The 24,817-nt window shown below is 52.0% G+C and overlaps 10 protein-coding genes across 10 annotated transcripts; 5 read left to right on the top strand and 5 right to left on the bottom strand.

Moving 5' to 3' along the window:
• Nucleotides 1-8: 8 nt before the first annotated feature.
• Nucleotides 9-1,820, bottom strand: P152DRAFT_452726 (benzoate para-hydroxylase; the record flags this gene model as incomplete). Its single annotated transcript, XM_033678311.1, has 5 exons — nucleotides 9-513; nucleotides 568-966; nucleotides 1,019-1,303; nucleotides 1,364-1,471; nucleotides 1,519-1,820. The coding sequence occupies 5 exons, from the start codon at nucleotides 1,818-1,820 to the stop codon at nucleotides 9-11; spliced, it is 1,599 nt and encodes a 532-aa protein (XP_033530269.1).
• A 928-nt stretch (nucleotides 1,821-2,748) lies between these two features.
• P152DRAFT_462363 (proliferating cell nuclear antigen) lies at nucleotides 2,749-4,208 on the bottom strand. Its single transcript, XM_033680325.1, has 5 exons — nucleotides 4,125-4,208; nucleotides 4,029-4,069; nucleotides 3,541-3,970; nucleotides 3,188-3,477; nucleotides 2,749-3,133 (listed from the first exon to the last, which is right to left on the bottom strand). Coding segments are annotated over exons 1-5 (780 nt in total). The 5' UTR covers nucleotides 4,126-4,208; the 3' UTR covers nucleotides 2,749-3,115.
• A 337-nt stretch (nucleotides 4,209-4,545) lies between these two features.
• Nucleotides 4,546-6,372, bottom strand: P152DRAFT_405107 (FAD/NAD(P)-binding domain-containing protein; the record flags this gene model as incomplete). Its single annotated transcript, XM_033676802.1, has 1 exon — nucleotides 4,546-6,372. One exon carries the CDS (start codon nucleotides 6,370-6,372, stop codon nucleotides 4,546-4,548), a length of 1,827 nt encoding a protein of 608 aa, XP_033530271.1.
• A 1,023-nt stretch (nucleotides 6,373-7,395) lies between these two features.
• On the bottom strand, nucleotides 7,396-9,279 carry P152DRAFT_468906 (putative sorting nexin-4; the record flags this gene model as incomplete). The annotated part of the gene is made up of 3 exons (XM_033680854.1): nucleotides 7,396-8,580; nucleotides 8,694-8,836; nucleotides 9,258-9,279. 3 exons carry the CDS (start codon nucleotides 9,277-9,279, stop codon nucleotides 7,396-7,398), a joined length of 1,350 nt encoding a protein of 449 aa, XP_033530272.1.
• A 528-nt stretch (nucleotides 9,280-9,807) lies between these two features.
• Nucleotides 9,808-10,148, bottom strand: P152DRAFT_477178 (uncharacterized protein; the record flags this gene model as incomplete). Its single annotated transcript, XM_033681563.1, has 3 exons — nucleotides 9,808-9,905; nucleotides 9,960-10,087; nucleotides 10,141-10,148. 3 exons carry the CDS (start codon nucleotides 10,146-10,148, stop codon nucleotides 9,808-9,810), a joined length of 234 nt encoding a protein of 77 aa, XP_033530273.1.
• A 210-nt stretch (nucleotides 10,149-10,358) lies between these two features.
• Nucleotides 10,359-13,754, top strand: P152DRAFT_462365 (mRNA cleavage and polyadenylation specificity factor complex subunit). Its single transcript, XM_033680326.1, has 7 exons — nucleotides 10,359-11,037; nucleotides 11,196-11,361; nucleotides 11,415-11,545; nucleotides 11,600-11,803; nucleotides 11,859-12,231; nucleotides 12,282-13,256; nucleotides 13,309-13,754. Exons 1-7 carry the CDS (start codon nucleotides 10,703-10,705, stop codon nucleotides 13,348-13,350), a joined length of 2,226 nt encoding a protein of 741 aa, XP_033530274.1. The 5' UTR covers nucleotides 10,359-10,702; the 3' UTR covers nucleotides 13,351-13,754.
• A 751-nt stretch (nucleotides 13,755-14,505) lies between these two features.
• Nucleotides 14,506-16,204, top strand: P152DRAFT_424575 (uncharacterized protein; the record flags this gene model as incomplete). Its single annotated transcript, XM_033677223.1, has 4 exons — nucleotides 14,506-14,605; nucleotides 14,660-15,126; nucleotides 15,178-15,495; nucleotides 15,560-16,204. The coding sequence occupies 4 exons, from the start codon at nucleotides 14,506-14,508 to the stop codon at nucleotides 15,857-15,859; spliced, it is 1,185 nt and encodes a 394-aa protein (XP_033530275.1). The 3' UTR covers nucleotides 15,860-16,204.
• A 2,752-nt stretch (nucleotides 16,205-18,956) lies between these two features.
• P152DRAFT_215462 (uncharacterized protein) lies at nucleotides 18,957-20,510 on the top strand. Its single transcript, XM_033674446.1, has 3 exons — nucleotides 18,957-19,439; nucleotides 19,494-19,591; nucleotides 19,643-20,510. Exons 1-3 carry the CDS (start codon nucleotides 19,338-19,340, stop codon nucleotides 20,382-20,384), a joined length of 942 nt encoding a protein of 313 aa, XP_033530276.1. The 5' UTR covers nucleotides 18,957-19,337; the 3' UTR covers nucleotides 20,385-20,510.
• Nucleotides 20,511-21,298: 788 nt separating this feature from the next.
• On the top strand, nucleotides 21,299-22,158 carry P152DRAFT_462368 (uncharacterized protein). Its single transcript, XM_033680327.1, has one exon. It carries the CDS (start codon nucleotides 21,422-21,424, stop codon nucleotides 21,719-21,721), a length of 300 nt encoding a protein of 99 aa, XP_033530277.1. The 5' UTR covers nucleotides 21,299-21,421; the 3' UTR covers nucleotides 21,722-22,158.
• Nucleotides 22,159-22,245: 87 nt separating this feature from the next.
• On the top strand, nucleotides 22,246-23,941 carry P152DRAFT_462369 (galactose mutarotase-like protein). Its single transcript, XM_033680328.1, has 2 exons — nucleotides 22,246-23,126; nucleotides 23,176-23,941. Exons 1-2 carry the CDS (start codon nucleotides 22,615-22,617, stop codon nucleotides 23,678-23,680), a joined length of 1,017 nt encoding a protein of 338 aa, XP_033530278.1. The 5' UTR covers nucleotides 22,246-22,614; the 3' UTR covers nucleotides 23,681-23,941.
• The last annotated feature ends 876 nt before the right edge of the window (nucleotides 23,942-24,817 follow it).

The raw sequence follows: 24,817 nt of genomic DNA on the forward strand, positions 1-24,817 counted from the left end.
CGCGTCCTTTATGATTTCCCCCCCGCCCCCCTCATCCTAATCCCCACCTCCAGCCCCAGCGGCTTCCTCAGAAACCCCTCCCGCGTCTCCATCTCGCCCTGCCGTAACTCCCAATCCCAGCTCCGCAACACCGTCGCCACGATGAGCGCGAGCTCCATCTCTGCCACGTTCCGCCCGACGCACGACCGCGGGCCGTAGCTGAACGGCACGAAGGCGTTCTTCTGCGCCTCGATCGGTGCGGGGTTGGCGGAGTCGGCGAGCCAGCGCTCCGGGCGGTATTCGTCAGCGTCGGGGCCCCAGACTTTTTGGGAGTGGTGGATCGTGTAGGAAGGGACGGAGAGGGTGGTGCCGCCGGGGAAGTACACGGAGGTGGGTTGGTTGGAGGGGTTGGAGGGGTCGGAGGAGGCGCTTGGGGAGAGGGTGACGGTAATGCCTTGTGGCGGGACGTCGCGAGGAAGGCCGAGGGAGGAGGTGCTGTGAATGCGGAGGGACTCTTTGATGAGAGCGTCAAGACTGGGGAAGGGTTAGTTGCTGATCATTCAGAGGTGTGGAAAGGATCGAACATACTATGGCAGGTCCTTGACCTGTGAGAACGTAGGGACCCGTTGCTCAGCCGGCCAAGCCTTGTCGAGTTCCTCTCGTGCTTTCACGATGACCTCGGGGTGCGTCAGGCAGTGATATAGGATGGCGCAGCTAGTGTTGCTCGTGGTGTCGCTTCCGGCGATCAACTGCGTCAGTGCCTCCGCAGTAAGCTCTTGCCTGCCTAGCGGTTGCCCCTTTTCGTCGCGGCCCTCCATCAGTCTTGCCAGCAGGTCAACTCGATCGGTATCGGGACGTTCAAGACGGTCGTTAACGCGAGCAACGGCGATGCCGGCTAAATTCTCTACGGCTGCGATTCCCTTGGAAAAGAACGCGTCGGGGAGGTACTTCGCATATGGCTTCATTGCCGGAAGGCAGCCGACGGTACTGCTCGGAGTTAGATGCTGTGGGTCAGGGGAAGAATATGCACTGCACTTACGCCGACACCTCTCCTCTCCTGTTCAGCACCTCAATAGCAGGCGCAAAGGTTGGCTTCGCGTCCGGCGTCATCCGCACCTCCGCAATGTCCTTTCCCTTCTCCAGCATCCCAAACGGTGCTCCGAAAGCCAAATCGCCAATGATGTCGAATGCCAGATAGTTGAACCAATGCAGGGCATCCAGGTCCGTGTAGCCGCCGATCGGTGCATGATTGGCCATCGTATCCAGTCGTTGGACAAAAAGCTCGAGGTTCTGGTGCATGTATTGCTCGAACTGTCCCACAGATCTGCTCAGTCGTCAGCCACGTTCCACTGCAGCTCGTGTGAGGCGTCTCCATTGTCCGTACTTTGCGCTGAAGGTATGCGATACCGTCTTCCTCTTCCGCGTGTGTTCTGCCCTGTCCCGGGTATTGAATAGACCTCGCTTTATGGAGACGAAGGCATCATAGAATTCACTGTTTCCATGTCAGCGCTGCTTGCTAAGAATGACGAGTCGGCCCACCTCTTCAAAAAACCGTTGCCGTGCCCGTACACCGTTTGAATGGCTGCCGGATCCGCAATGCTGACATGATTCGGTTGGATCCTAACAAGGGGACCATATTTCTTATGCGCGGCATCCACCTTCATGAATCGCCGTCCCTGTCGGCTCTGGTATAAGAGCCAGAGGTTGGAAAGGCCTGCGAGAGGTGGACCGGGGATGTTTCGGAGGGGCTTGTTCTGGAGATATGGGAGGGTAAAGTAGACCAGAGCAAGCGGTATGATGAGCAGAATGCTCCATGGTGAAAGAAGAAAGTTGAATAGCATATTGAGTCCTGTCTCTGTCCTGTGTATCTCGCAGCTGATGATGAAGTCCTAGAGAAAGACAAGATGCCAGTAAACTGGAATAAGAATCCACAGAAAGTATGGACAACGATATAATTATGTTGTAATGGAAGATAAAGCCAAATCAAGCAGGTAGTGAGTTCCAATCACCGGTATGCTTGGTGACCTGTAACTATTGGGAAAGAATTTCAATTCCAAATCGTTCCATGCGAGTGGAACGTAAATTGAATGGAATCCGAGTCACCAAGCTGAGCTACAGGAAGTGATTGACAGCAAAGGAAGCTCCAGCGGATTGAAAAGAAATGACAGGCCTGGTTCTATTCCCTCCGGCGGTTCTTATAGTCCTCGACTTGGCAACATCGAAACAGGTTAGGAAAGATGGGATACGACGACAGATGATAAATTCGGTCGTTAAGGCGGGCAGTATCAGTGTATCGCCAATCCCATGCGACGTCAATGTCGAAATTCGCGTGAAGAGGGGCTCCAGATGCGGGGCCCCGGTTTTGCTGGACTTACTTGTCATCTCCGATCACTGATCAGCCATTCAGCCCAGATTGACCCTTACACAGTTTCGCCCATCAGCACCGGGGCAAAAGCGACGCCTCGACCATTGAAGTTAGCCATCAGACCTAGAGCGAACGGGAGTTACACCGGTAGAGACTGCAAAGCCATGGATGGGTGAACGCCTGAGATTCCGAGACATGTCCGACGCCATCGATAGCTCTAGCTGCAACGTGGGGAGGCATTCGGCCGGAGATGATTCGCATCATCACAAGAAGCGCGTAAATCTGGGGAAGCTCCGCTCGGCTTCGAGATCGGGATGTCGAACCGGCAGTAGAACAGGTCGGATCGGTCCCGGCACTAGCCGGGTTGGGCTTGAGGTTGATCATCATAGTTCGCCCGAGGCTGATTGGTTAAACGTTTAATAATCCGAGCCGGAACAGGATAGGTCGATCATAGGATAGATACGGTGGACATGGACGTTGAATATGTCGGTTGTGTCCGGAGAGCGAGGTTACATTAGCCGGTCCAACATGAAGGCATCTTGACAAGATGAATTGTATTCGAGCTAGAGCGTCATTATCAAGACCTTTCTGTTGTTTAACAAAACGCTCCTGGCCAAGAGCTGTCAATCCCATGTATACGCCGCATTGAAACAGAAGTACATGGCTGGATGCCGCCAAAGTAAGCTAATCATGCACTGCACTCGTGCTTCTACCGAGTCATAAGTCGATGCGGATATCATTCCCTCATCCTGGTCATTCGCCCATCTCCGCTCAATCTTCGTCTCCAATCTATGAATAGCGTTAGTATGCTGCGTCGAAATTCAAGCATAACCAAACACTCACCTTCGGCGCGAGGTAGAATCGAATGTAGCTGTTGTTTGCCAAAGCATATTCCACCATGAGCGGAACCTCGTTGCTCAAACACAACCTCACCTGCTCGCTGAGACCGCTGGCTTTGCAGAAGTTTCCGAGATACTTCAGAGCGAAGGTAAGCGCGACAGGCTCGGTCATGTTGACCTCGACGTTCTCGGCCGGCTTGTCGACATTGGTGTACTGGCGCAGCTTGATGTTCCCTTTGCCAATGTCGCCCTCACATGCGAACGAGACACCTTCCTTGTTACACTCAATGGTAACTAGAGCACGCCTGTTAATGATTTCCATACCACGGGTAAGAAATATGATGGAGCATCACCCACCAGATTCAGATATGGCACTCAAGTCACGCGTGATTCGTTGGAACTCCGAGCTCGGCATCGAGATCTGCGCCGCGTAATCTGTGTCAGGAATCCCCAAATGCTCCTGATCGATATCCATAAGCTTCAAGTCGTACTCCGAGATCCGATCGGCCGTCGCATTCTCGAACACGAGGTTCACGACATCCGGAGCATCTTCCGCCTTGAGAGTGAGGATATCTTCGTTCTGGGCCGCGCGGAGGACTTTTTGGAGGGCATTTAGGTTGATGCCAAGGGCGATGTTGCGGTCGCAGCGGAAGGGGGAGAAGGATTCCGATTTCAGGAACATGGAGACGAGGGCGACGTGGGAGTTGTCCATGGCCTGGAGACCGATGCCGGAGTCATTGCAGTCGAAGTTGCATTCTTGGACCAGCTCCTTGATGGCATCGACAACCTGCAGAGTATCATCAGCTCCAGCTCAACTGGATGAAGCCATTCCAAAGGTGACGGACCTTCTTGAGAAGGGCTGCCTGTTCCAACCGTGCTTCAAGCACTGCAGCATTGGTTAGCGTGGTCTTCGAAAGATTTGGCGCGGGGATAATCCATACTTATGATAGAGTGTGGCCTTGAAAGGGATTTCGGATATTATTGGATTGTAATGGTCGTGAAAGGGATCTTGTGCGTGGTGATGACCGATGAGAGCAGTGTAACGGAGATTCCGGTTGTTTGTAAATTGAGATATTGAATTTTGGGTGGCGCGACCACAAAACGCGAAAACGCGTCGCGTCGTCCAACTTGCACGTGTGCCAGCCCCCACCTCAGCTCTCAATATCAGATTCGATATCTCATCCCAATTCCCATATCTGCGAACCACGTTTCATCACATTGCTAGTATTTCTTAAGGTCATCTGGTAAAGGTCAATTTATATGTATTGTCTGAGTCTCATTCTCCTAATAGGGTCGCTGCGATGCTTGTATGGTCCGCGAAGTGCTTGGCGTGTACAACCTTCTCACAGCATATGTACCCCCTCAAGCCTCAGCATCTGTCTCCGTGTCTGTCTTCTTAATAATCTTCAACCCTTCCAAATCATCCTTCGCTCGCCAGTCCTCCAGGAGTTGACCCCACGCATTCGCCCCCGCCCCATATGTCCCCAACTTCTCCATATGCTTCGTCATCTTCTGCTCCCCGTTGTAGTAACTCGGCGTGCAAGTCGTGAAGAACTGAAACATCGGCTTACTGGACGCCACGATCGCCTCTGTCCACCGCGCCGCCGCCGCTTCGTCCGCCTCGGCCACGCGGATGCCGCGCTTCTCGCACTCGGACACCACGTAGCCGATCTGCCGCCCGGCCGTGGCGAGCGTCCACATGAAGTTCGCCGCCACGCCGGCCTGGGTGGTGTTGACCGTGAAGAAGTTGGGGAAATCGGGGATGTGGACCCCGAAGAGGGTCTTCGCGCCGACTTCGTCCCATTGTTGGGCGAGAGGGACCCCGCTGCGACCGACGATTTCGACCCCGCTCGTCTGGCTGATTTGGCCGCCGCTGATGTAAAATCCCGAGGCATAAACGATGAGGTCGACGGGATATTCGACACCGTTGGCGATGATGCCGTTTTCAGTGATGCGCTCCACGCCTTTCCCGTCCGTGTCCACTAACGTTACGTTCGGACGATTGAACATCTGCAAGTACTCATCGTGGAAGCATGGTCGTTTGCACATGGAACTGTACCATGGCTTCAGCTTCTCGGCCGTTTCTTTGTCCTCGACGAGTTCATCCACGCGAGCGCGGATCCGTTCCATTTTGGCCATGTCCGAGACCATCATGACTTGGCCAACCGTGGCCGGATCTCTCTTTTCTTCGGCGCTGAGGAATGACATCGCCTTGTTGTCGGTCCAGCCATCATCCACGAGATCTTTCTCGAAGGGGAGTCCGGTAATGATGGCGTTGAAGTTCTTCATCCTGTCCTGCTGCCATCCAGGCGTGCATGAAGATTCAAAGTCAGGTGGAGTCGGTCGGTTGTTGCGGACATTGACTGAGGCAGGTGTCCGCTGGAACACGTACAACTGCTTGGCTTTCTCTCCCAGTATCGGGATGGTCTGAATTGACGTCGCTCCCGTGCCGATATTTGCAACTCTCATGTTTGCAAGCTTCTCGAGAGAACGGCCGGTAACGTCATAGTTCCAATGCGTCGTGTGGAACGATTCGCCCTTGAACGTTTCGATTCCCGGCACTCCAGGTAACTTAGGCTTATGCAAGATCCCAGTCGCCGCGACGACATATCTGGCCCTCAAGTCATCGCCATGATCGGTCTTTATATTCCAGTGGTTCTCTGCATCATTCCAAGTCGTGCTGCGGACTATGGTCTGGAACAACGCCTTTCCCTTGAGCTGATACTTCTTCGCGATCAGCTCCACATGCTGGAGAATATCCGGGCCCGCCACATACTTCTCCTTCGGCGTGTATCCGAGCTCTTCCAGCAGCGGCAAGTAGACGTACGACTCCACGTCGCATCGGGCACCGGGATATTGGTTCCAGTACCACGTCCCCCCGAATCCCGCGCCCTTTTCCACGATCATGACATCGCTGATGCCCTTCTTCGCAAGGTTTGCCGCAGCCAACAGTCCCCCATAACCTCCGCCGATGATCAGCACTGTGACATCTTTGTTGAGCGGCTCGCGCCTGCTAGAGGTCGAAGCGAAAGTGTCTTGGTCCAGCCGATTGAATGCGCCTTTGAGCTCCTGATACTGGTCCATGCCATCCTGTCGTAGTCGCTTCGCTCGTTCCTGCGTGTACTTCACCATCAACTCCTGGGGGTCAAACCCCAGCGGTGCGGGCTGTGCGGTAAGCGTCTCTGCCATCTTCACGGATTATTCAACGATCAATAGGACGATACAGGGTGTTCGGACGTTGGTACGAAAACCGACACACCTGGGGACATTTCCCCTTTTTAAGTACCGTACCCATCGAAATATCCATGCTACCTATGCATTAATACGACGGTTGTGATCCTCACTGTCTTCACGTTCATCCAGTCAAATCGCATACTGTACTGTCCGCACTTTCTCCCGGGGACAAGGACGCGAAACATACCGGTATTCTCAAACCCGAATGCACAATGTTTGCTGCGTCGCGTTTCACGGCCACCGAAATGGTCAATTAACACGCAGCATAAGGAAGGTAGTAAAGGGCCCGTCGATGTTGGGGTCGAAATGCCAGGGAATAGCACTAATTTGAAAATATTGATCAGGCTAATAACCGCCCAATATATGAAGGTGCAGCTGACCCCGAAAGGGATGCGGAGTTCGAGATCATCGCTCTTGAACCTTGTTTGACGTGGAGATAGTGAAACGAACGGGTATGGGTGCTCCGTAATTACTCCGTAACACCAATGCAAACGTCGTGAGTACGTCGAAAGCACCTAGTAAAATCGCGTGCATACCTCAACCATGTGCTTGTTGATGTTGATCCCCTAGTATCTCGCATCAAGAAATCCAAAAGATTTGAAGGGGATTGAGTCGTATGCAATCTTCGCATTGATAGTGAAAGGAGTCGCTTATTCGAACTGCACTTGGATAATAATGAGCAGCCTGCAAAGTAAGAACATCAACTCTCCTCCAACCGGAATGCGCGAATGGTGGTAGAAATCCCTCCCGCGGGAGGCGAGTGTAGAATAAACGCTCTTTCATTCACCCGATTCCGTTTCATTATCGTAGGACCCTGGATATGATACGCCAGACCATCATGAAGGCATCGGGACGAACGCCGTACGTGACAGCAATCGAACGCCCGTCTCATCTCGAGAGCCAGCCATCTCTTAGACGTGATATCATGTCGGTCCCAATATTCCGCCTCGAAGCGCCACGTCCGCTTCAGGCAATTCCTTACGCCGCCGCCGCCCCCTCCCCACCCCTCTCCCCATCTCCCTCCATATCCATAACGAACTGCTCCCACATCCCAATCGTCCCCTTGAAGAAATCAATATGCGCATCCGCCAACCCGCTCAGCGTCTCTTTAAACTCCGCCGTTTTGATCGCCTCGAAGTCCGCCACCTCCTTCACCACCCGCTCGTCGAACATCTCGCTGGTCAGCTTCGCGCTCTCCACTTCCCGCGTCAGCCGCTCGATCTGCAGCTCCAGCTTGCGCACCCGGTCGCGCCGACTCTGCTCGTGGTCCACGCCGCGGACATCCTCAATCTTGCTGCGGAGGAACCCGCTGGCCCCGAGCCCCGCGTGCCCGTGCTGGCTGGCCAGCGTGTCGCGGTCCTGGGCGGCTTTGGTCAGGTAGTCCGTGAGGCCCTCGAAGTCCAGCTGTTTTTGCTCGCGCGTCTTCAGCAGGGCGCGCACGCTGCTAACGTACGCCTCCATGTCCTTCAGGCTCCCCAGGTAATCGCGTTCGGTGTGCTCTTTTAGTTTGCGGACCTCGCCGCTCATCTGCTCCGCGCCGGCCGCGAAGTTGGTCAGCTCGCCTCCCACGCCCGGCTCCAAGGTCACCAGTCGTTGGAATTGCCCGGCCAGCTCCGCGTAGTCGGTCTCCAGATCCGATTCCCGTCGCCCCACCCGCGCCACGATTTTCCCCACGTGGTTCAGGTCGTCATCGAACTTGTCCGATCGCTCCTTGACTTTGACGAACCGCGGATCCGTCTTATGGACTTTGGTGAACGCGTTCAAGAAGGAGTCGGTGAAGGTGTCGAGGACCCCGGTGACGCCTGTCGTCGACTCCCCCGCCGCGACCACGCCAGGGCTGCTCATCGAGGTTCTCCCCTGCTGCCTCCCGTTCATCACCACATTCCAGTCATGGCTCTCGAGGAACAGCAACAGTAATGCGGCTCTTCGTAGTTCTGGGTGCCGCGTCAGCCGCCGGATGTAGCGATGTAGAGAGTGACATCGGCGCATGGTGAAGTCCGGCCCAAACCGGTCCCCTCGGACATATTCCATTCGTTGTTTGTCGGGCAATGGGGGCACGGCAGAGGCGGGGTATTCGCGGCATAGTGACTTGTAGAGGAAAAGGAAGTCGGTGAAGCGACGACGGACGGTGCAGTGAGGTTTCTGGAAGGTCTTGAAGTCGGTCTAGGAGGTTTGGTTAGTTTCAGGGTCTGAGGTGAACGGGTTGTCGCAGTCGACATGCAAGCCGGAGGATGGGTTCGGAGCAAATCGAGCTTCATAGAATTTCTTAAACCTACATCTGTGGTTACGAGATATGAGATGTACGCATCCTTTGTCCCATCATTCTCCTTCTGCGGCTTGGTGACGGTGCACTCCAGGTGACCTTCGGAGAAGTCGGCTTGGTCCATGGCAGAGTTGGGTTCCGGTATGTAAGGGGTTCCTTCTTGGGCTCAGCTTGTAATCTTTCGGTATTATGACATGGTTTTCAGCACGAGAGTGATATGGTTCAACTGTCCAACAGAAGCTGTGCAGTGGTGATGACGGATAGACCTTGATCTGAAGCTGGGTCGGACCAACAGTAGGTGCACCGCCACATCATGACGACCGAAGTCGAGTCTGGTGGACGGCAGGGACTCTCACGTAAGGCTGCTGCTTATATTTGGATTCATGACTAGGAATGCTGTAGCCTGTAGGAGTGCCTGGAGAATTAACTAGAAATGCATATTGATGTTAAGAAATCAGCTGGTTCCCTTGAGAAACCTTGCCTGTCAAGTTTCTTTATTATCAATTCTAACAAGATCAACAGGTGTTGATGTTGTTCTTCTATCCCACTTTACCCTCATTGTCATTCTCTTATTTACCATCTTTATAGCCCTGGGCCATTGCATGTCCCGTCTTATCCATCATCACTTTGGTACCCGGACTTGGATGGTGTAGTCACCCACACAGGGCAAGATGGAGGAGACCGTTCACCCGCTTGCACCACCGAGTTTACATTCGCCCCCAGACGGCAACCATAAACAGGTAAGTGGGCCACTTCCATTCAAATATATCGACCAAAACGTAGTGGCAGTGGCGCCGAGCTTTGAAGGGGTATTTTACATATGAGGAAGGCGACCTACGATGGGGGTTTTCTTCGTGGTATATGAGAGGTGATGTGTTCCGTATATCAGGATCGGACAGATTCAAGGGTGGTTGGTTATATACAATAGGATACATACGAAGGCACACGGCCAGGAATCTTCCTGTGTCGATCCACCTACACAATGTACATTTTGATTTCGTACAACAAAACGATGGCGGTTCCCCTCACCACCCCAGATCCTCAGGAGCACTCCCAAACGCCCGTAACATGCACGCTGTGAAGCAAGTGGCGCACTCGGTTCCTCCTGTGCGCAAAGGTTTTACATATTATGATGCCTTCGTCGTGCTTTGCGCTCCTTTCGTCGGTGGAGTAGGAACGACGTCCTCGAACTCGTCTTGTGAGATGGAGCTAATGGTGAAGGCATCTAGTGTCGATGGGTTAGCCTCGCTGCGGTGATGATGGATTGGCATCGACTTACAAACGCCTATGCAGAAACCAAAGATCCCGAGACCCGCGAGGGTATTCTTGACAAGGTACGGTCTTCGCGCTCGAAGGAGAGCGGGACCTTGCCGGTATTGGCGGTCGTAATATGATGATCGTGGTATGCTGAGGTGGAAGGATCAGCACATTGGATGAGCCGTCATTCTGGCATTACTTACACAGGCATTTTGGTGGTGGTATCGGCCGATGTCCAGAAAACGGATTCCAATTGCGGAGATTGACAACTCCCTAACGATCGAGGTGAGTTCTTCTCAAACCTTGAGGACCGAAGTAGTTCGAGTGTTCGACAGGCGATCTGATCTGATGCGGCTCAACTCCCAGTGGGCCGATGCTGCAAGGCAATCAGGCAATCAGGCACCCTACGCCTGCTTGATCTTTCAACCTCAACTTTCATTTGCTCTGCACCTTTCGGTCACCTTTCACCTCCAGCGTTCTTTGTTGACTTCATCACCCTCCATCACCGCCCCTGACCCCTTCCCTTTCCATCCCAATCAACGATGAACGGAGATACAAATAGAACTTGCAGAACTTAGTTGTCGTCAAATTCTTGAGAGTGGATGGTGGGCAGGAATCGTTTAGCATTCAACTCCACGCGTCCAACCTCCAAGAAATAGGACGCCGTGGGATTCCCGCCTTGACATCGCGTGCTCGGACTCTTTTTCCCGCTGAAGAACCCCCGCCATATCTATCACCAAGTGCCTCCTTGCATAATCCGCCATCATGGACCCATCGGACCCCGTCCAAACCACCATCACCCAGCTCGAACAAGCGCGAGGCATCGCCCTCGCCGACGCGAAATCCTACGTCCAGATAGTTCCCGGTGTACTTCCTATAATTGGCGCGGGAGCGGCGATTGAGTTGAAGCGATGGGGATCGGAGTTCTTAGCGGAGACGTTCGCGTCGCCGCAGTTGGCGCAGGACGAGAAGCAGGCGCTGTGCTTGAAAGCCTTGCCGGTCCTGAATCAATATCTGGACGCGGAGAGTGAGGACATGTTCGTGGTCAAGGAAGCCGTGCAGAGTGCCGCCAGTATCTACCCGCTGGTATTCCGACATACGTGAGTACCATATCCCCCCGCCCGTACTTGTGTTAGGGGTTGAAGTTGCATCGCTGGTGAACTGGGCGTGTCCCTTGCGGCCTACGCCCGTAACTACGGCCTTCTCGTCCCTATTTTCCTGTTGTAGCAGTATCTCATGGAGTGTATCTTGATTACAGAATCTTCAACCCATCCGACTCCACGAGCTGGCAACTCTTGAATTCCATCAAAGGTCATATACTGGGGAGGATGGATGATGCACCGGCCGCTGTACGAATATGTTGCGTCAAGTTCATACAACGAGTGGTCCAAACTCAAACACCTGGTGTAATCACAGACCCAAGGGTATGGAATCCTGAAATGCTCGATGGATGGAGGCATATTGACTATATGTGTAGAGACCGGAAGCGAATGAAGTGTCGATTGCCCTAGTTCCTCGCGATCATCCTCTCATGCAACCCGACAACCTAGAAGCAGAGGCATCCGGCCTCCTCGACCGAATTCTCGGTATATTACAAGAGAACTCAAGGTATGGATACGGTGGTAAGTATTGTTATTCTGGAAATGATACTAATCTCTCCAGCGATGCATTGCTTGTCACCGCAACCCTCAACTGCCTAGGCGCACTGATTCGCTCCCGAGCCTCTATTGCCAACAAGATCGTCAATACTGTGCTCTACTTCAATCCCCTTAAACTTGCCAATTCGCCCATGACCCCTGCCAACCGTCTTAAGATCAAGTCCATGGAACGCACCACCCGTGCGCTTCTGCTCAACGTGATCAAGAAGTACGGTCCCAGTCTTGTCCGCCGTTTGACATTCTTGCATCTGACTATGTTGTAGAAACCCCAGTCACCCGCTCGCCGGGAGAATACACGAGTATCTTGAACATATGCGGCGCTCTCGCACGGAGATTCTGGACGTGTCCCGTAAGCGAGCGGCACCCGTGGATGTCGAGGTCGTGGACACGAAACGGCAACGTGTGGCCCCTGAGGTGGCAGCGCAATTCAATCCTCCGACACAGCAACTGACGCCGCAACCGCAATTCCCCCCTCTTCCTCCTGGACCGGTGAGCCTAGCTCAATTATTCACACTGACGGATGATCCCGGTTCAAAGAACTTTAACGTTCGCGCAATACCGCATGATGTCGTCGTGCGGATTGTCATTGCTTTACTGCAGACAATACCCAAGAATGAGCTCGACATCCGAGTAAATGTAAGTCACAAGCGACCTTGCTCTTCACCCCTGAGACTAATCGACTTCAGGCCGTCCGAGCAAGATATCTAAACTTAGCACAGCAACAGTCTGCCTCTGCTTTCGCTGCAGGTGCGAGACCAACAGAAGACGCAGACGAAGACGACGACTACGAGCCCACGCTTCCAACGGAAGATGCCGAGCAGATCGCAAACAAACTGGATAGCTTTCCCCCTCCGGTGGCCGTGTTCCAAGAGGGGTTGTTCCCCGATGTCCAGCTGGGTCCATATCGAATACCCGACCCCGAGCCGCTTTCGCAGCTCGATGCCATTCAGGTGGGCCGGCAGATCATCGACAGAATGTTCGCCAGTCTCCGCGTGGCGGAAGTCAAACCCAAAGGTGCAAATTCCACCGTCGGGTTCAATCGTCTTGCTGCGACCGGTCAGGACCGGGATTCGTTGGTGACATTAATTTGTCGCATCGCTACACGAGCAACGGGGCTGGAGCCTGGCGATGACAGCATGGACGGTATCAAAAAGGAACACAACGGCGACTCGAAGTTCTTGGACGACGCACCTATTCCCAGCTATATTCGCGAGCAGATGAACCTATTTGTCGTCGAGGATTTCCGACAGCGGATTGACTGCGCCATCGCCTGGCTCACTGAGGAATGGTTCAACGACACGGTGAACGACCAAAAATCCCATGAGGAGCGCCACTCCGCCACGTCCAACGGCGCGAGCAACGGCACGCCCGTACAGAATCGGGTTGCCACCAAGCGACATTACCGAAAATGGACTCTGAAATTCATGGACGAGATATTCCACTACCTCGACCGCAACGACCGCAAGCTGCTCATCCGCTTCCTCGCCGAAATCCCCGAGTTGGACCGGGGTATGCTCACGCGAGTGCAGGCGCTGACGACCGATCCGGATCGCGTGGCGATGACGATCCAGGCGCTGCAGTACCTCATCCTGTTTAAGCCCCCGGTGCGGGACCTGTGCTTGGACGTCGTGGAGGATTTGTGGAAGAACAGTAAGTTGGCGGATTCCTGGCGGCAGTCCGGCGAAGGTGGCATGTCGTGGCTAACAGACGAACAGACGAGGATGCCAAGGCGCTGACGGTCAAGATTTTGACTAAGCATCGGCCACATGTGGTGAGCGCTGGGATGACGAATGGATCTGCCGCTCCTGTTGAGGTGAAAGCAGAGTCATGATTATCATTACTTGGCGTCGCGGAAAAGTTTATCGGTGCGGTGCAAGACAACGGTGAAATTCGGTACCTGTAGTGGCTTTCAGGGGCATATGTTCCAATTTGAGACTATGACGACGGAGTTGTCACTCGGCAGAGCGGGCAGAAAGTGAAGTTACAGGTCGATTGTTTCGTTAGATACCCATTTACAGACAAGCAATCAACAGTGTTGAAATACCTAAATGCATGTATTCGCGGTGTTGGATAGGAAGGTTACGTCGCGCAACAATGCCTCCTCTTTCTAGCGCCCATGGAGGAGTCCAAGGGGGTCCAATCCGGGTGGTGGAAATTACAAAGTCGGGAACCTGCTTGACTTCTTATCAAAATGAACTAGTTTCTTAAGCCATTATTACGTGAACATAAGGTACCTATCTTTGGATGAAAGGTCGTTGTCCGTAACAATGGAAGCGGACTGGATGGATTCAGCGCAGCGAGCTGAGCATGAATGAACTGAATTATCGTCAGTCTCGCGGCCTTGGCGCCTCAGTGATTGTTCCACTTCGGCCTTCGAACCATCCAGCGGTGACCAGCGACCAGAATACATCCTTCGCTTCTAATTTAAATCCTATGCGTTTCAGACCGACGCCCGCCACGTTCAATCCCGTAATTTGCGTCTTGGCTACAGTTTATGGTGCTAGTAATCAAGGATACAGCTATAGCTCTCCGATGGCAACGGAGGCCGACAAGTCTCGCAAGTCGCCAGGCTGTCGCGGGTCGACTTTCCAACACAGGGGAGGTGGATTGATCGTCAGCGATTGATGCATTTCGTGCTAGCTCTGGGTAACCATTAACGCAAGCAGAGCCTCATTGTGGAATCATTAATGGCGAGACCATGGCCTGGGTCGCATGTCGACTTGAAGGATTCAGTGGCGGTTGAATCCCGATTTCCTTCGGTATCGTCCTACCCAAAGTAGTATACAGGTATAAAGGGACGGCCCCCAAGGAGTTGGGATTGAATAGGCGATCAAATGGCACGGATCCATGAGCAATAAGTATATAATCTCTCGAATTATCATTCAAAGTCCCTCAATTTCTTTTATTATCATGGTCGTCTCTGATCGACCACCGAAGAATCGGCTCAATCTTTTGGCACGAAAAGTCTACAACCCCCTTGGCTTCACGCGATTCTATAACTTTATGCTATGTCAGTGTTCTCCTCCAAATGCCTCACCGATTCCGTTCTCACCAAGCTGAACAGGGTTCATCTTCTCCGGAGCGTTGCTGGGCTTCCTCCTGGCCCGCTCACCGTACATGAACTTCGGGGGTGTCTTCTGTCCCCAAAATGCTCAGCCAAGTCTCTCTGCGGCGCCAGGAGAGTGCCTGATCTACACGTCTCGCAACCTGTACAAGATTGGTATCATCATGCACCTTTGCACCATCATTCCCGCGGGGTTTTTAGCACTATTTCAGTTCCTTCCGGCGATCAGACACAGAGTCAGACTTTTCCATAGACTCAATGGCTACGCTATCATACTATTGATCCAGCTTGCGCATATTGGAGCTTTGATGATTACCCGGGTTGGCTTCGGCGGGTCCCTGGCCACTCAATCTTCCGTTGGTATGATAGCTCTTGCTTCGACGGTCTCGATAGCTTTGGCCTGGGTTAATATCAGGCGTTTGCAAATTGACCAGCACCGCAACTGGATGCTCCGGGCCTGGTTCTATGTCAGTCGCTTCCGCTTCCCCTCCTCATCTTTTACTAACCTAAGCTGGTAGATTGGAGCCCCCATCTCTCAACGCCTCCTTTTCCTTATCATCCAGCCAATTATCTCCTGGATTGGAACTTACTATTACGCCATATCTTGCAAAATGATTGTCGACATGTTGACCACATTCGGCACTGAGACAGAAGCCATTGCTTCTTCATATTCTGCATGTGTGCCGTTCCTCGACGGCACGAACCTACAACAACACTCTGCTGTCTTCGCCACGCTAGAGGCCGGTATAATTGAGGTAATAGCAGTCTTGGATATCTCTTTCGGTATGGCCCTTTGGCTAGCATTCATCATGCATGCTATTGGGATCGAATTATACGTACGAACCTGTCCAAAATGGCCCTCCTCAAACACAAACACGGTCGCTAACACCACTCTTCCAGATTCAACTTACACCCCGAGAATCCGAGCGCCTTCGTCAAGTGGCGTACGAAAGACAGGTTGAAGCAGGCATGTCCCATCCTGGAAATGCGGGCATTACAGCCAATCGATTGGGAGACGCGAATCCTTTTGTCCCACTGAGTAAGACGAAGACATGGCCTAAGCAGATGTACAATACGGGTCCCAGCAAGGAGAGGGTGGAAATGTGGACAAATGCTCCAAGCAGAGGGAATCAAAACATCCGTTGTAAAAAGTTGGAATGGATCCATTCGTGGCAGTGTGATCACCGGCCAATTCGATGAACCATTGCGGAATTTGAAGGCAGGACAGCTTCCGGTTTGATTTAGCGATGGTGTAGGGAGCATATTCGAATTTCGGGTCTTGATGTCTCGCAGCGTTCCACTGGATCGGGACTACTCCGTACAGTATGGTATTTACACTTTTTTCTGGATGTGCCGTCTCCATCTCCCAACGAATTGCTCAGATTACCTCAGTCCGTTACCTGGGTAATATGTACTCCACAGGCGGGTAGTCAATACAAGCGAGCGGTCAAACCTAACCACGAAACACCCGTGAGCCAGGATATCGGGTTGAAACATGTCTTCCAGGTCATCCAGTTATTACAGATTAGTTTTTCTAGTTATCGGAATTTCATATAATTAGGGCGTTGTAGAGATATCTGTAATTGAAGTGGTTTGGTTTGGCTGGGGCTGACCGCTCGCTTGTATTGACCACTCGCTTGTGGAGTACGTTATACTGTAGTTAATTAACTTACTGAGTATCTACTATTGACCAAGCGGAACCCTCCCTGAAAATAAGGCCGTGTGTTGAGTAAACCACAACGTTATCCCCGTATTACAGTGATTCCAAACCAACCGGACTCGGCGTCCTCGGGCTCAGGGCCCAGCCATGTCAAATCACAAATCAGACCACACACCCAAAGTTCTCGGCCAGGATTCGGCAGCGTTGATGATCTGCATTATCTCTAAGGGGCAAGAGTTCATTCCGACATGTTATATTTGAACATGGGGGCAGCTTTGCCAGCGCAAGCATGCAGTGACGCGGATTAGTGATTTGAACAATTACTAGACTCGATAACCACTCACCAGAGCCCAAAAAAGCCACTGAATTGAATCGGTCCGTGTGGCGCGATATGGACGTTTAGTCGTTTAAATGTGTGCCTTGGAAGTACCTAGCACAATGCACACTGATGCAGATGCTCATCCACCATCGCTAGGCTCCAGCGTTTTTGTCGCGATGCAGCGCAATTGAGCAAATGGGAGGCCCGTTTCGAATACAGGAACGCTTGATAAGCACGACAAATGTGCGCAATTCGTCCACAAAATGCCTTCGGCTTGCTGCATCGATAACTTGATAGTTGATAGTGTCAAGTGTCGCCTGGCTGGCTCTATCACGTCCGAGTGCTTAATGGAGTAATAGATAATGATTTTACAATCTGAAAATCGCCAGGGCTTCCTCGAGGCTCAAGGAGGGCATACTCCATGTAATGAAAGGTAAGCAGCAAGCAGCCTGCGTATTCGGTAACAAAACGCAGCGACCAGGCGACCAGCTGGGGATGATGTACGTAAATAACTGGACACGCGTCTATTTGAAGACTTACCGCAATTTTCGCCTAATCGAAAGCCGCGAGGTCATTCATAGCGTGAGTGTGAAAATGGAAGATGTTGCGAGCTCACAAAGCCGTGACCAGTTCGAAATACGAAAAGGGCGTTCGGTCCTTGAGCGATCTGATTTGACGATGCGGCAGCTCACCCACAACCCAGTCGGGCCTTGACGCCAGCACGGGTTCGGAAGCACTAAGATGTGCTGGAGATCTGGAAGGCCCTGGGGCCGAATCTGCATATTCGATGAATAGCGGAGGGCACAGACGGGAGTCGGGATGGACCATTCGTCCGCCGGGATTTGTACGCGTCGTCCTGAAGAGGCTTGGATAGCCTGAATTCGGCTTAGAAAAGTAGCAAGCAGCAACATGCATCTCGGAGTTACCGCTGAGCTGCGCGGAGATCATCCAAATCTCCAAGACCTTGGTAGATGCGGGACGAAGTAATGACAAGCACTGCCAAAAAAAAAACAGCTTACATTTTGGACTATCCTGCCGTTTCTATTCGGAGTAAATGATTAGGCCAAGCAGTGTCAGGTGCTCCAGTGACAAACCGCCAATTTAGTACCTTGCTCTCGAATTGTATCACTGACAAAAGTCCAGATGGTTCGAGGAGAGAAGTGAGAACAAGGACCAGGCTTTCAAATGGATCCTACATTATTACTTCTCACTGCTGTCATATCGAGTTGCTGACCGATAAATACCTCGTAACCATCCACAGCCACCGTTTAGTTACGTCCGTACCCGTACCTGATCAAATATTAGGCTAAGTAGCGGCCGCTGATAGGCTAAGTAGCGGCCACTGATAGGCTTTAAGAGTGCTCATGGCAAATGGACAAAGCAGCGATCGATTGAAAGCGTTCAGGTCCTCAGCCCTGGTAGTCTCTCAGATTATTAAGTTCGTAGGAGTGTCACTAGTATACCCATTCAGGGTGTTCACATATTGGAATTTGGATGATTCATAATGTCGGGCGAAGCTATCACCGACCCCATGTCTTAAATGGGCCATCGGTCTGGTTAACCGGCCGAGCGTCATCGAAAACTCCCTAATTATTTCGATTACTGTGGTTCTTCAACCGTTCAACGTCAAAAGTCATTAAAACGTCAATTCTTCACCCTGTCAACGCGCCAATGAAGCACTAATTACATCGGTTTGACCTCGACAAGACGCGTCGATTACTATCCCGTCCACTCTTAAGTCCGCGGGGTCCGTGGTGTCCTTGTGTCCCTCCAACCTCCAAGCGTCCAAGTTTATTATGCATAACAGCCGTGGCGCGGTGGGACGAGATACCTTCTTGATCAAGCCCCCAAGCCTGACGTTTTGATCTTCGTGTCTGATGAGGATCAAAAATAGCCAGCCGTCAGCACCTCGGGGTGCCTCTGCGATGATCTCCATGGGACATGAGTCTACTGTGTATGGTCAGGATTTGAGTTTCGCATGGAGACCTGGTGGGATTACGGGTGGCACAGTTTAGGGCGGAAGACTGCCGGATTTCCCGACTCTCGGGGTTATCGCCGCCGGTCCAGGAACACAATTCGGATGGACGACGGAGCAAGAATGCAACCTGCTCTCTAATACAAATTACAGGCTGCTTACATCAACAACGGGCCCACTGTTGAAGAAAAAAAGGAAGCGGAATGACCAAACCCAGAGGATTTCGTTCACATCCCCAGGGCTGACAAGAGGCAGAGGGCCACAAGCGCATGCTCGGCCCCGTACACTGCTAGGGCTGTCCCCCGGCCCTTGTCGATTTGCTGCCGATTGCCCGACTGAGGCTTCACTGGGTGATGATGTGGACGAAACGCAAGAAATACCGCTCCTCACTACTGCTGCCGTCCACTCAGCATTATTTGGTGAATTAGGGTTGTATTACCCATCATGATTCCGCCCTGCACTCTATGTCGGCCCATCATGTCATACACCCCCGTTGCATCGTCCCTGGATATAAGAACGTCGTTATCCCCAGTCACACAATTGATAATCTGTTATGAGCCTCAATTCGGACTTCCCCAGATCGATCGTGTGTTGTTTGATTCGTCTTTGATTGTCTAACTTGGCCCTGATATACTTTGAATTGTCGCTCTGCTATTCAATATATATTTTGATATTTTAGTCCACGCCGCTTGATATTATACTGGCACATCTGATATCGAGCACGATGTCCACCCCACAGAGGCAACCCTCAATGTCCGCGGACGAGGAAAATGGTCGAAAGCGAGTCGGTAAAGCGTGTGACCGTTGTAGACTCAAAAAGTCAAAGGTCAGACTCATCTGTCTCGCTCCTCCAAAGTCATGACTGACATTCATTATTTAGTGTGATGGTGCGACCCCCTGTTCACGATGCAAAGCAGACAACGCTATCTGTGTCTTTGGAGAGCGAAAGAGGGTACATGACAAAGTCTACCCTAAAGGGTAAGACATGTTCGGCCAAAGACTTGGATATTGTTTCTAACTTCACTTTAGCTACGTTGAGATGCTGGAACAGCAACAGGCGCAGCTAGTCGCCGGCCTCCGAGAGCTGTACCACCGCCTTCAACCGGGCTGTGAACGACAAGCCTGGCCAGGGGCACCATTGGAGACGCAAGAGAATGGACATCCTCTCACCCACGACATCCTCGAGCGCCTGGACCTTCTCTACTTGCGGATAGAAGGTGGCCCAATTCCAGATGGCACATTCGAGGACGATCCGGCCAAACTGCAGCAGAAAATGGTTCGAAACGGGTCTAGACTAGTCAAGCGCCGCGGTTCGGTCTCATCGGATTCATCCCACGATGTCAGCCCCTCAACATCCACCTTCGATACACCGCCAACAACGAACCTAAGTTATAACGATCATTACTCAGGAATGCCGCCAACACCACCAGCGGTGCATCGCAGTCCATTCATGCGGCAAACGGAGCTGCCGGCGAAGAAGATGCGAGGAGCACAGTTCGGCATGCCTCTGCATCAACCGCAGGTGGCCATCCACACAGCGGTTATGAACAACGCGCCGGCCATCCGGAACTCTCTCATGAATCAGACAATGGAAGAAGACAGTGAGTTGTTCGCGCAGATGGACAGCTCGATATATGACGGTGCAGCTCTCATGGCCCCGTTCAACGGCTTTGGGATCCCAGCACCGACCACCATGGCGATGGACTGGTCGGACCCGAGCGCCGATTTGGACTTCGGCAGTTTCATCCAAGCTGGTCGAGGAACGGTGTAGAGCCTATCACGGGCGACATCAAACCAACGATTACTCCCAGGATCAGCCATTCAATCCTGGTGGCACGCCTGGACTTCGGCACAGCACTTCGCTGGCCGACCCGTCCAGTATGAGAGGAGAGGGAGGAGGCTAATATTTGCAACATGCTTCACTTCACCACTCCGGCTGTGGACTTTACGTGACTACGTTTAAGCGGGCGCAGGGGAAGGATCCCTTTGTTTCTATTCATGGGCGTTCAGGCATATATTGGGTTCAATAGACGGAGGGCCTAAAGAGAAGGGCGATCCTTCCATCCAGGAACTTTCTTTTCATGTTGCATGAGCGGCACCACTGTCGATACCATTTGCAGTCGAGTTGTGAGATGTAATTCCGAATATTCACCAACCTCAACTCTTCACCCTCGACTTTCTTCATTGCCGTGAGTAAATCATGAGATGATCAATGGCCCAATTATCAGACCCTGATATGACACGCCCACGGCCCATCCTAAATTCTAGACCATATGAGCAGATTGTTTCCTTATCCCTTAAGGACTCTTCATCATCATGGGATAAGCATTCGGCAGCCTACATGCTGCATCCGTGAAGGCCTGAACGGGTCAGCACTGAGATCAGCTCAGGGACCGGCAAGCAGCCTCACAGGCTGAACATAGCAAGGCCCAACCTACCGGTATTGGGCTGGATATTAGGATCCAAGGGGTGGGTACCGCGGGATTGTACCGCAGCCAAGCCGGAATTACTTTGAGCGAACATTAGAATTTTCCATTCTTGGCGAATCTAAGAGAGTCTAATCGCGCTAGTTAGTTCTGGAATTTGGATATCCCCGGGCGACGAAGTTGTGCAATTGTTGCCTTGCTGCGATTAGGTAAGTGAATCGGAAAAACCACCTCCAATTCACCACCTCCGCAGTGACGACTGTACTCTCCTAATGTGAGGCTATAATGTTTGATTTTCACTTTCCTAGTCCCTTTTGTATTGCGCGATTAATACTCTCTCCTTCCGCATGTTACGGCACAATGCCTCCCTAAGCAAGCGGAGATGTCGACTAAGCGATTCGGCCATTTCTCGCGAGCGAGCCAGGTTCCTCCACTGATTTCATGGGCCAGTCATAGAACTCTGATGCCCGTGTTAATGTTCGACGGACAGTCGCGCTTCATCTCCGAATCCTCGATCGGCTTCCCCAGAGCTGCAGTCGTTCGATGCGCAGGGATTCATGGTTGGTTTGACATGTTGGCCATCAAGGTTCGGGAAGAGATCCAACGGATCGTGAATCCAGGGATCGTTTACTCTCGCACGCTGCCTCCATGGACTTGTCCAAGACTCACGGATTTCCGATAGATGTTGTCGGTGATGCTGCGAACTTTGAGGAACGGCAATCTCCTGACGGGCGTGACATTTTCAATGTTGACTAGGGCTCTGTGCGACGTCAATCTCACGAAACAATTTCATGTACTTGAACTTTTGGATGAGTGATGATTTCTCATATTGCATCATACTTAGCCGTAGACAGATTCTCGAACACAGGTCGATTGCTTGTATGGGCCGTATAGGTACTCTGTAACCCCCAGATTCTACTTGTCATTTACGAGTGTACTGTTGTACTCTATCTTCGAACCCCGTGTGTAGGTGTCAACTTCTGGAAAACTGGTGAGCTGCCGAGTTAGAGCTCTGATTTGAATTGAAACAGCTCCGATCGTCATGTGACGACGGTTAAAGAAGTGCAACCACGTGTTTGAGTCCCCCAATAGTAAACACAAAGCGATAGCCGATGGGAGCTTGTCTTGTCCCCAGACTCCTAGGAGATCCTGTGTTTGACACCTCGATGCCTAGTATTGGGCGGTCGCGTATTTGTTATTTGGAAGTCACTGTAGTGTCTAGGTCGGTGCTGAAGATGATAGGATGAGCAACTTTTCGCGGCGTGTGCTGTTTGCTATCATCGCGGTCGCGTCACTATTTGTACTGTTCAGGTAAGAGAGCAGCTCCAGTCTTCTGTTCAAGATCGTCAATTTAGCCGGAGTCCAAAACCACGGCACTTCAACCGCCTGTCAGAAAGTCGACACGGTAACCTCAATTCTACATGTTAAGACCCTTTTAATTCCCATTTCTGATCGCTGTCCCCTCGAACATCTCCTTAAACTGTGCAATAACTTGCGAAGTCTCGCGGGTGAAGAAATTGTACGGATATCCTGATCTCATATAGCTCCTTCAACCTGCAGTCAACAATCTCGGAAATGGCATCGCAAGATAAGGCAGTGGCAGAGTTCCTGCCACTCGGCGCAATCATTCGAACGTTTTTGGTTGATGGCCAAAACATTGTTCAGAACTTCGAGAAGACGGATGAGTACAGGCAATACAATGTGCCGCATTTCGGAGAGACCATCGGCCGGGTTGCGAATCGAATCTCTGGCGCAAAGATCAACAGTCTGAACAGCCAGTCATACGAATTGGCTGCAAATAATGGACCGAATAGTCTCCATGGTGGCCCTACGGGCTGGGGAAAGAGGGTCTTTACTGGCCCCGAAGTCGACGACAAAGGGCGAACGGTCTTCCGTTATCGAAGCGCAGACGGCGAAGAAGGCTTCCCTGGAGCCGTGGAGCTTCGGGTCTATTACACTGCAAGCACTGAGAAGAGCAACGGCAAGGAAACCAGTGTTTTGGAGATTGAATATGAAGTTGAAATGGTGGGAAATGAAGCGGAAGAGAAAGACATCACAGAGACTGTGGTTGGGATCACAAACCACAGGTATTTGACCCACCATCGTCTGTACTTTGGCCTCGCTAACAAAGTAAAGCTACTTCAACTTGAACTTACCGAACTCTTCCATCGCCGATACCGATGTCACTCTCGCGACATCGCAACACATGGTTGTCGACGATACAAGCATCCCTACCGGGCCGATTGAGTCCTATCCTGGGATATCCGCCAACAAGCCTTTCAAACTCGGGCCAACCGATCCTGACATCGATCATTGCTTCATTCTGAACGAGGACCCCTCCTCGGTCCCGATCGATACGCGGAAGCTCCCCCTACAGCGCCTCATCCATGCTCGGAATCCGGAATCGCGAATCAACCTGGAAGTCCACAGCACCGAGCCGGCCTTCCAGTTCTATACCGGCAGGTATATCGACGTCCCTGCAGCAGGAACACAGCCCGCCCGTGGCTCGCGGAGTGGATTTTGCGTGGAGCCCAGTCGATACGTCAATTCGATCAATGTTGACGAATGGAAAGGGATGGTGATCTTGAAGCGCGGACAACAATATGGGAGCAAGATCGTGTACAAGGGATGGCGCGAGTGAAGGAATCGTCTAAACGTGTATCTCTCCGGAAACCTATCTTGAGATGATCATGGAAGGGAATCATTATCCGAGATGAGAAATACGCTCCCTGTTACGTTACTGCAAGTCCAAATTAACTAGTTAGTAGCTGTGTTAATTATTAGTAACCTCGGGTCCGGGGTAATGATGCCACTACTGCAAGCTCAGTCATGCATGCAGAATTGTCGCACTGGAGCCGCAGGGCGCAGAGTCACGTTGTCACATAAGCAGTCCATACGCTTCTTGAATGGATTTCGTTCAATGCATATTAGTGATAGGTATCAAGTCTATCAGTGGACAGGAATACAGAACACTACGTCATATCCAGTTGCCGAAGATATCAGGATCAAGGCTCTTCGACTTTCACAACTGTGCATAATTGCTATTTGCATATGATTTTAGCGGAGAACAATAATTTTCTGGTAGCATATCTGTCGGGAGCTCGGAATGGATGCCGGCATGCCGAGCGTGGAGCTCAAAATCGTCGATTCCATTGTTCATCGTCACATCAGTACCTTATTGATGCTTGATTTGCAAGTTCCCCTCTTGGCCAAGATAAAGGTTCAAGCCGTTCATGCTGATTGCTGCACCATCGAGTCACTGGTGTCTTGGCTCGTATAACTTCCTGCTCGGGCATATCCCGGAGGCCGGAGATGCGCAAAATGGGTGCGCGAATTTTCGGTCGCGTTAGATAATCATCGCCTCGTGTCTGGGGCGGCTGATGCGGGCCCTAAATAAGTTCCCGCCGAATGGAGCAACTCGGTGATAGGATTTCGAAGTCAAGCTACAAGTCCGGCTTTCATTGGGTATGAGGAACTACAACGGTGATCCGCATGCCGATATGTACTCCTTCGGGCGAGACTGATGTCCGATCGTCCGCTCCGGTATCGATGTAATTTTGACCCTCGTCAGACGGTATTCCTAGGTAATTCACCTTCTTGGTTTTTTGCATTCCTGAAACTTGGACGAGATGGTTTCATCGATTATCTTTCGCTGTCCTTTCCCGTTTTGCCAGTTTGGTGGCTACAAAACCTAGGGTGCGAATAACCTCAGCCGCCGGGACTTCGCCCTCTAGGAACGCCGACCTTATGCAAACTGAGTGCTTAGTCTTCACAGGAG

The sequence above is a fragment of the Eremomyces bilateralis genome (assembly GCF_010015585.1).
Source record: "Eremomyces bilateralis CBS 781.70 unplaced genomic scaffold P152scaffold_33, whole genome shotgun sequence".
Classification (NCBI taxonomy): domain Eukaryota; kingdom Fungi; phylum Ascomycota; class Dothideomycetes; order Eremomycetales; family Eremomycetaceae; genus Eremomyces; species Eremomyces bilateralis.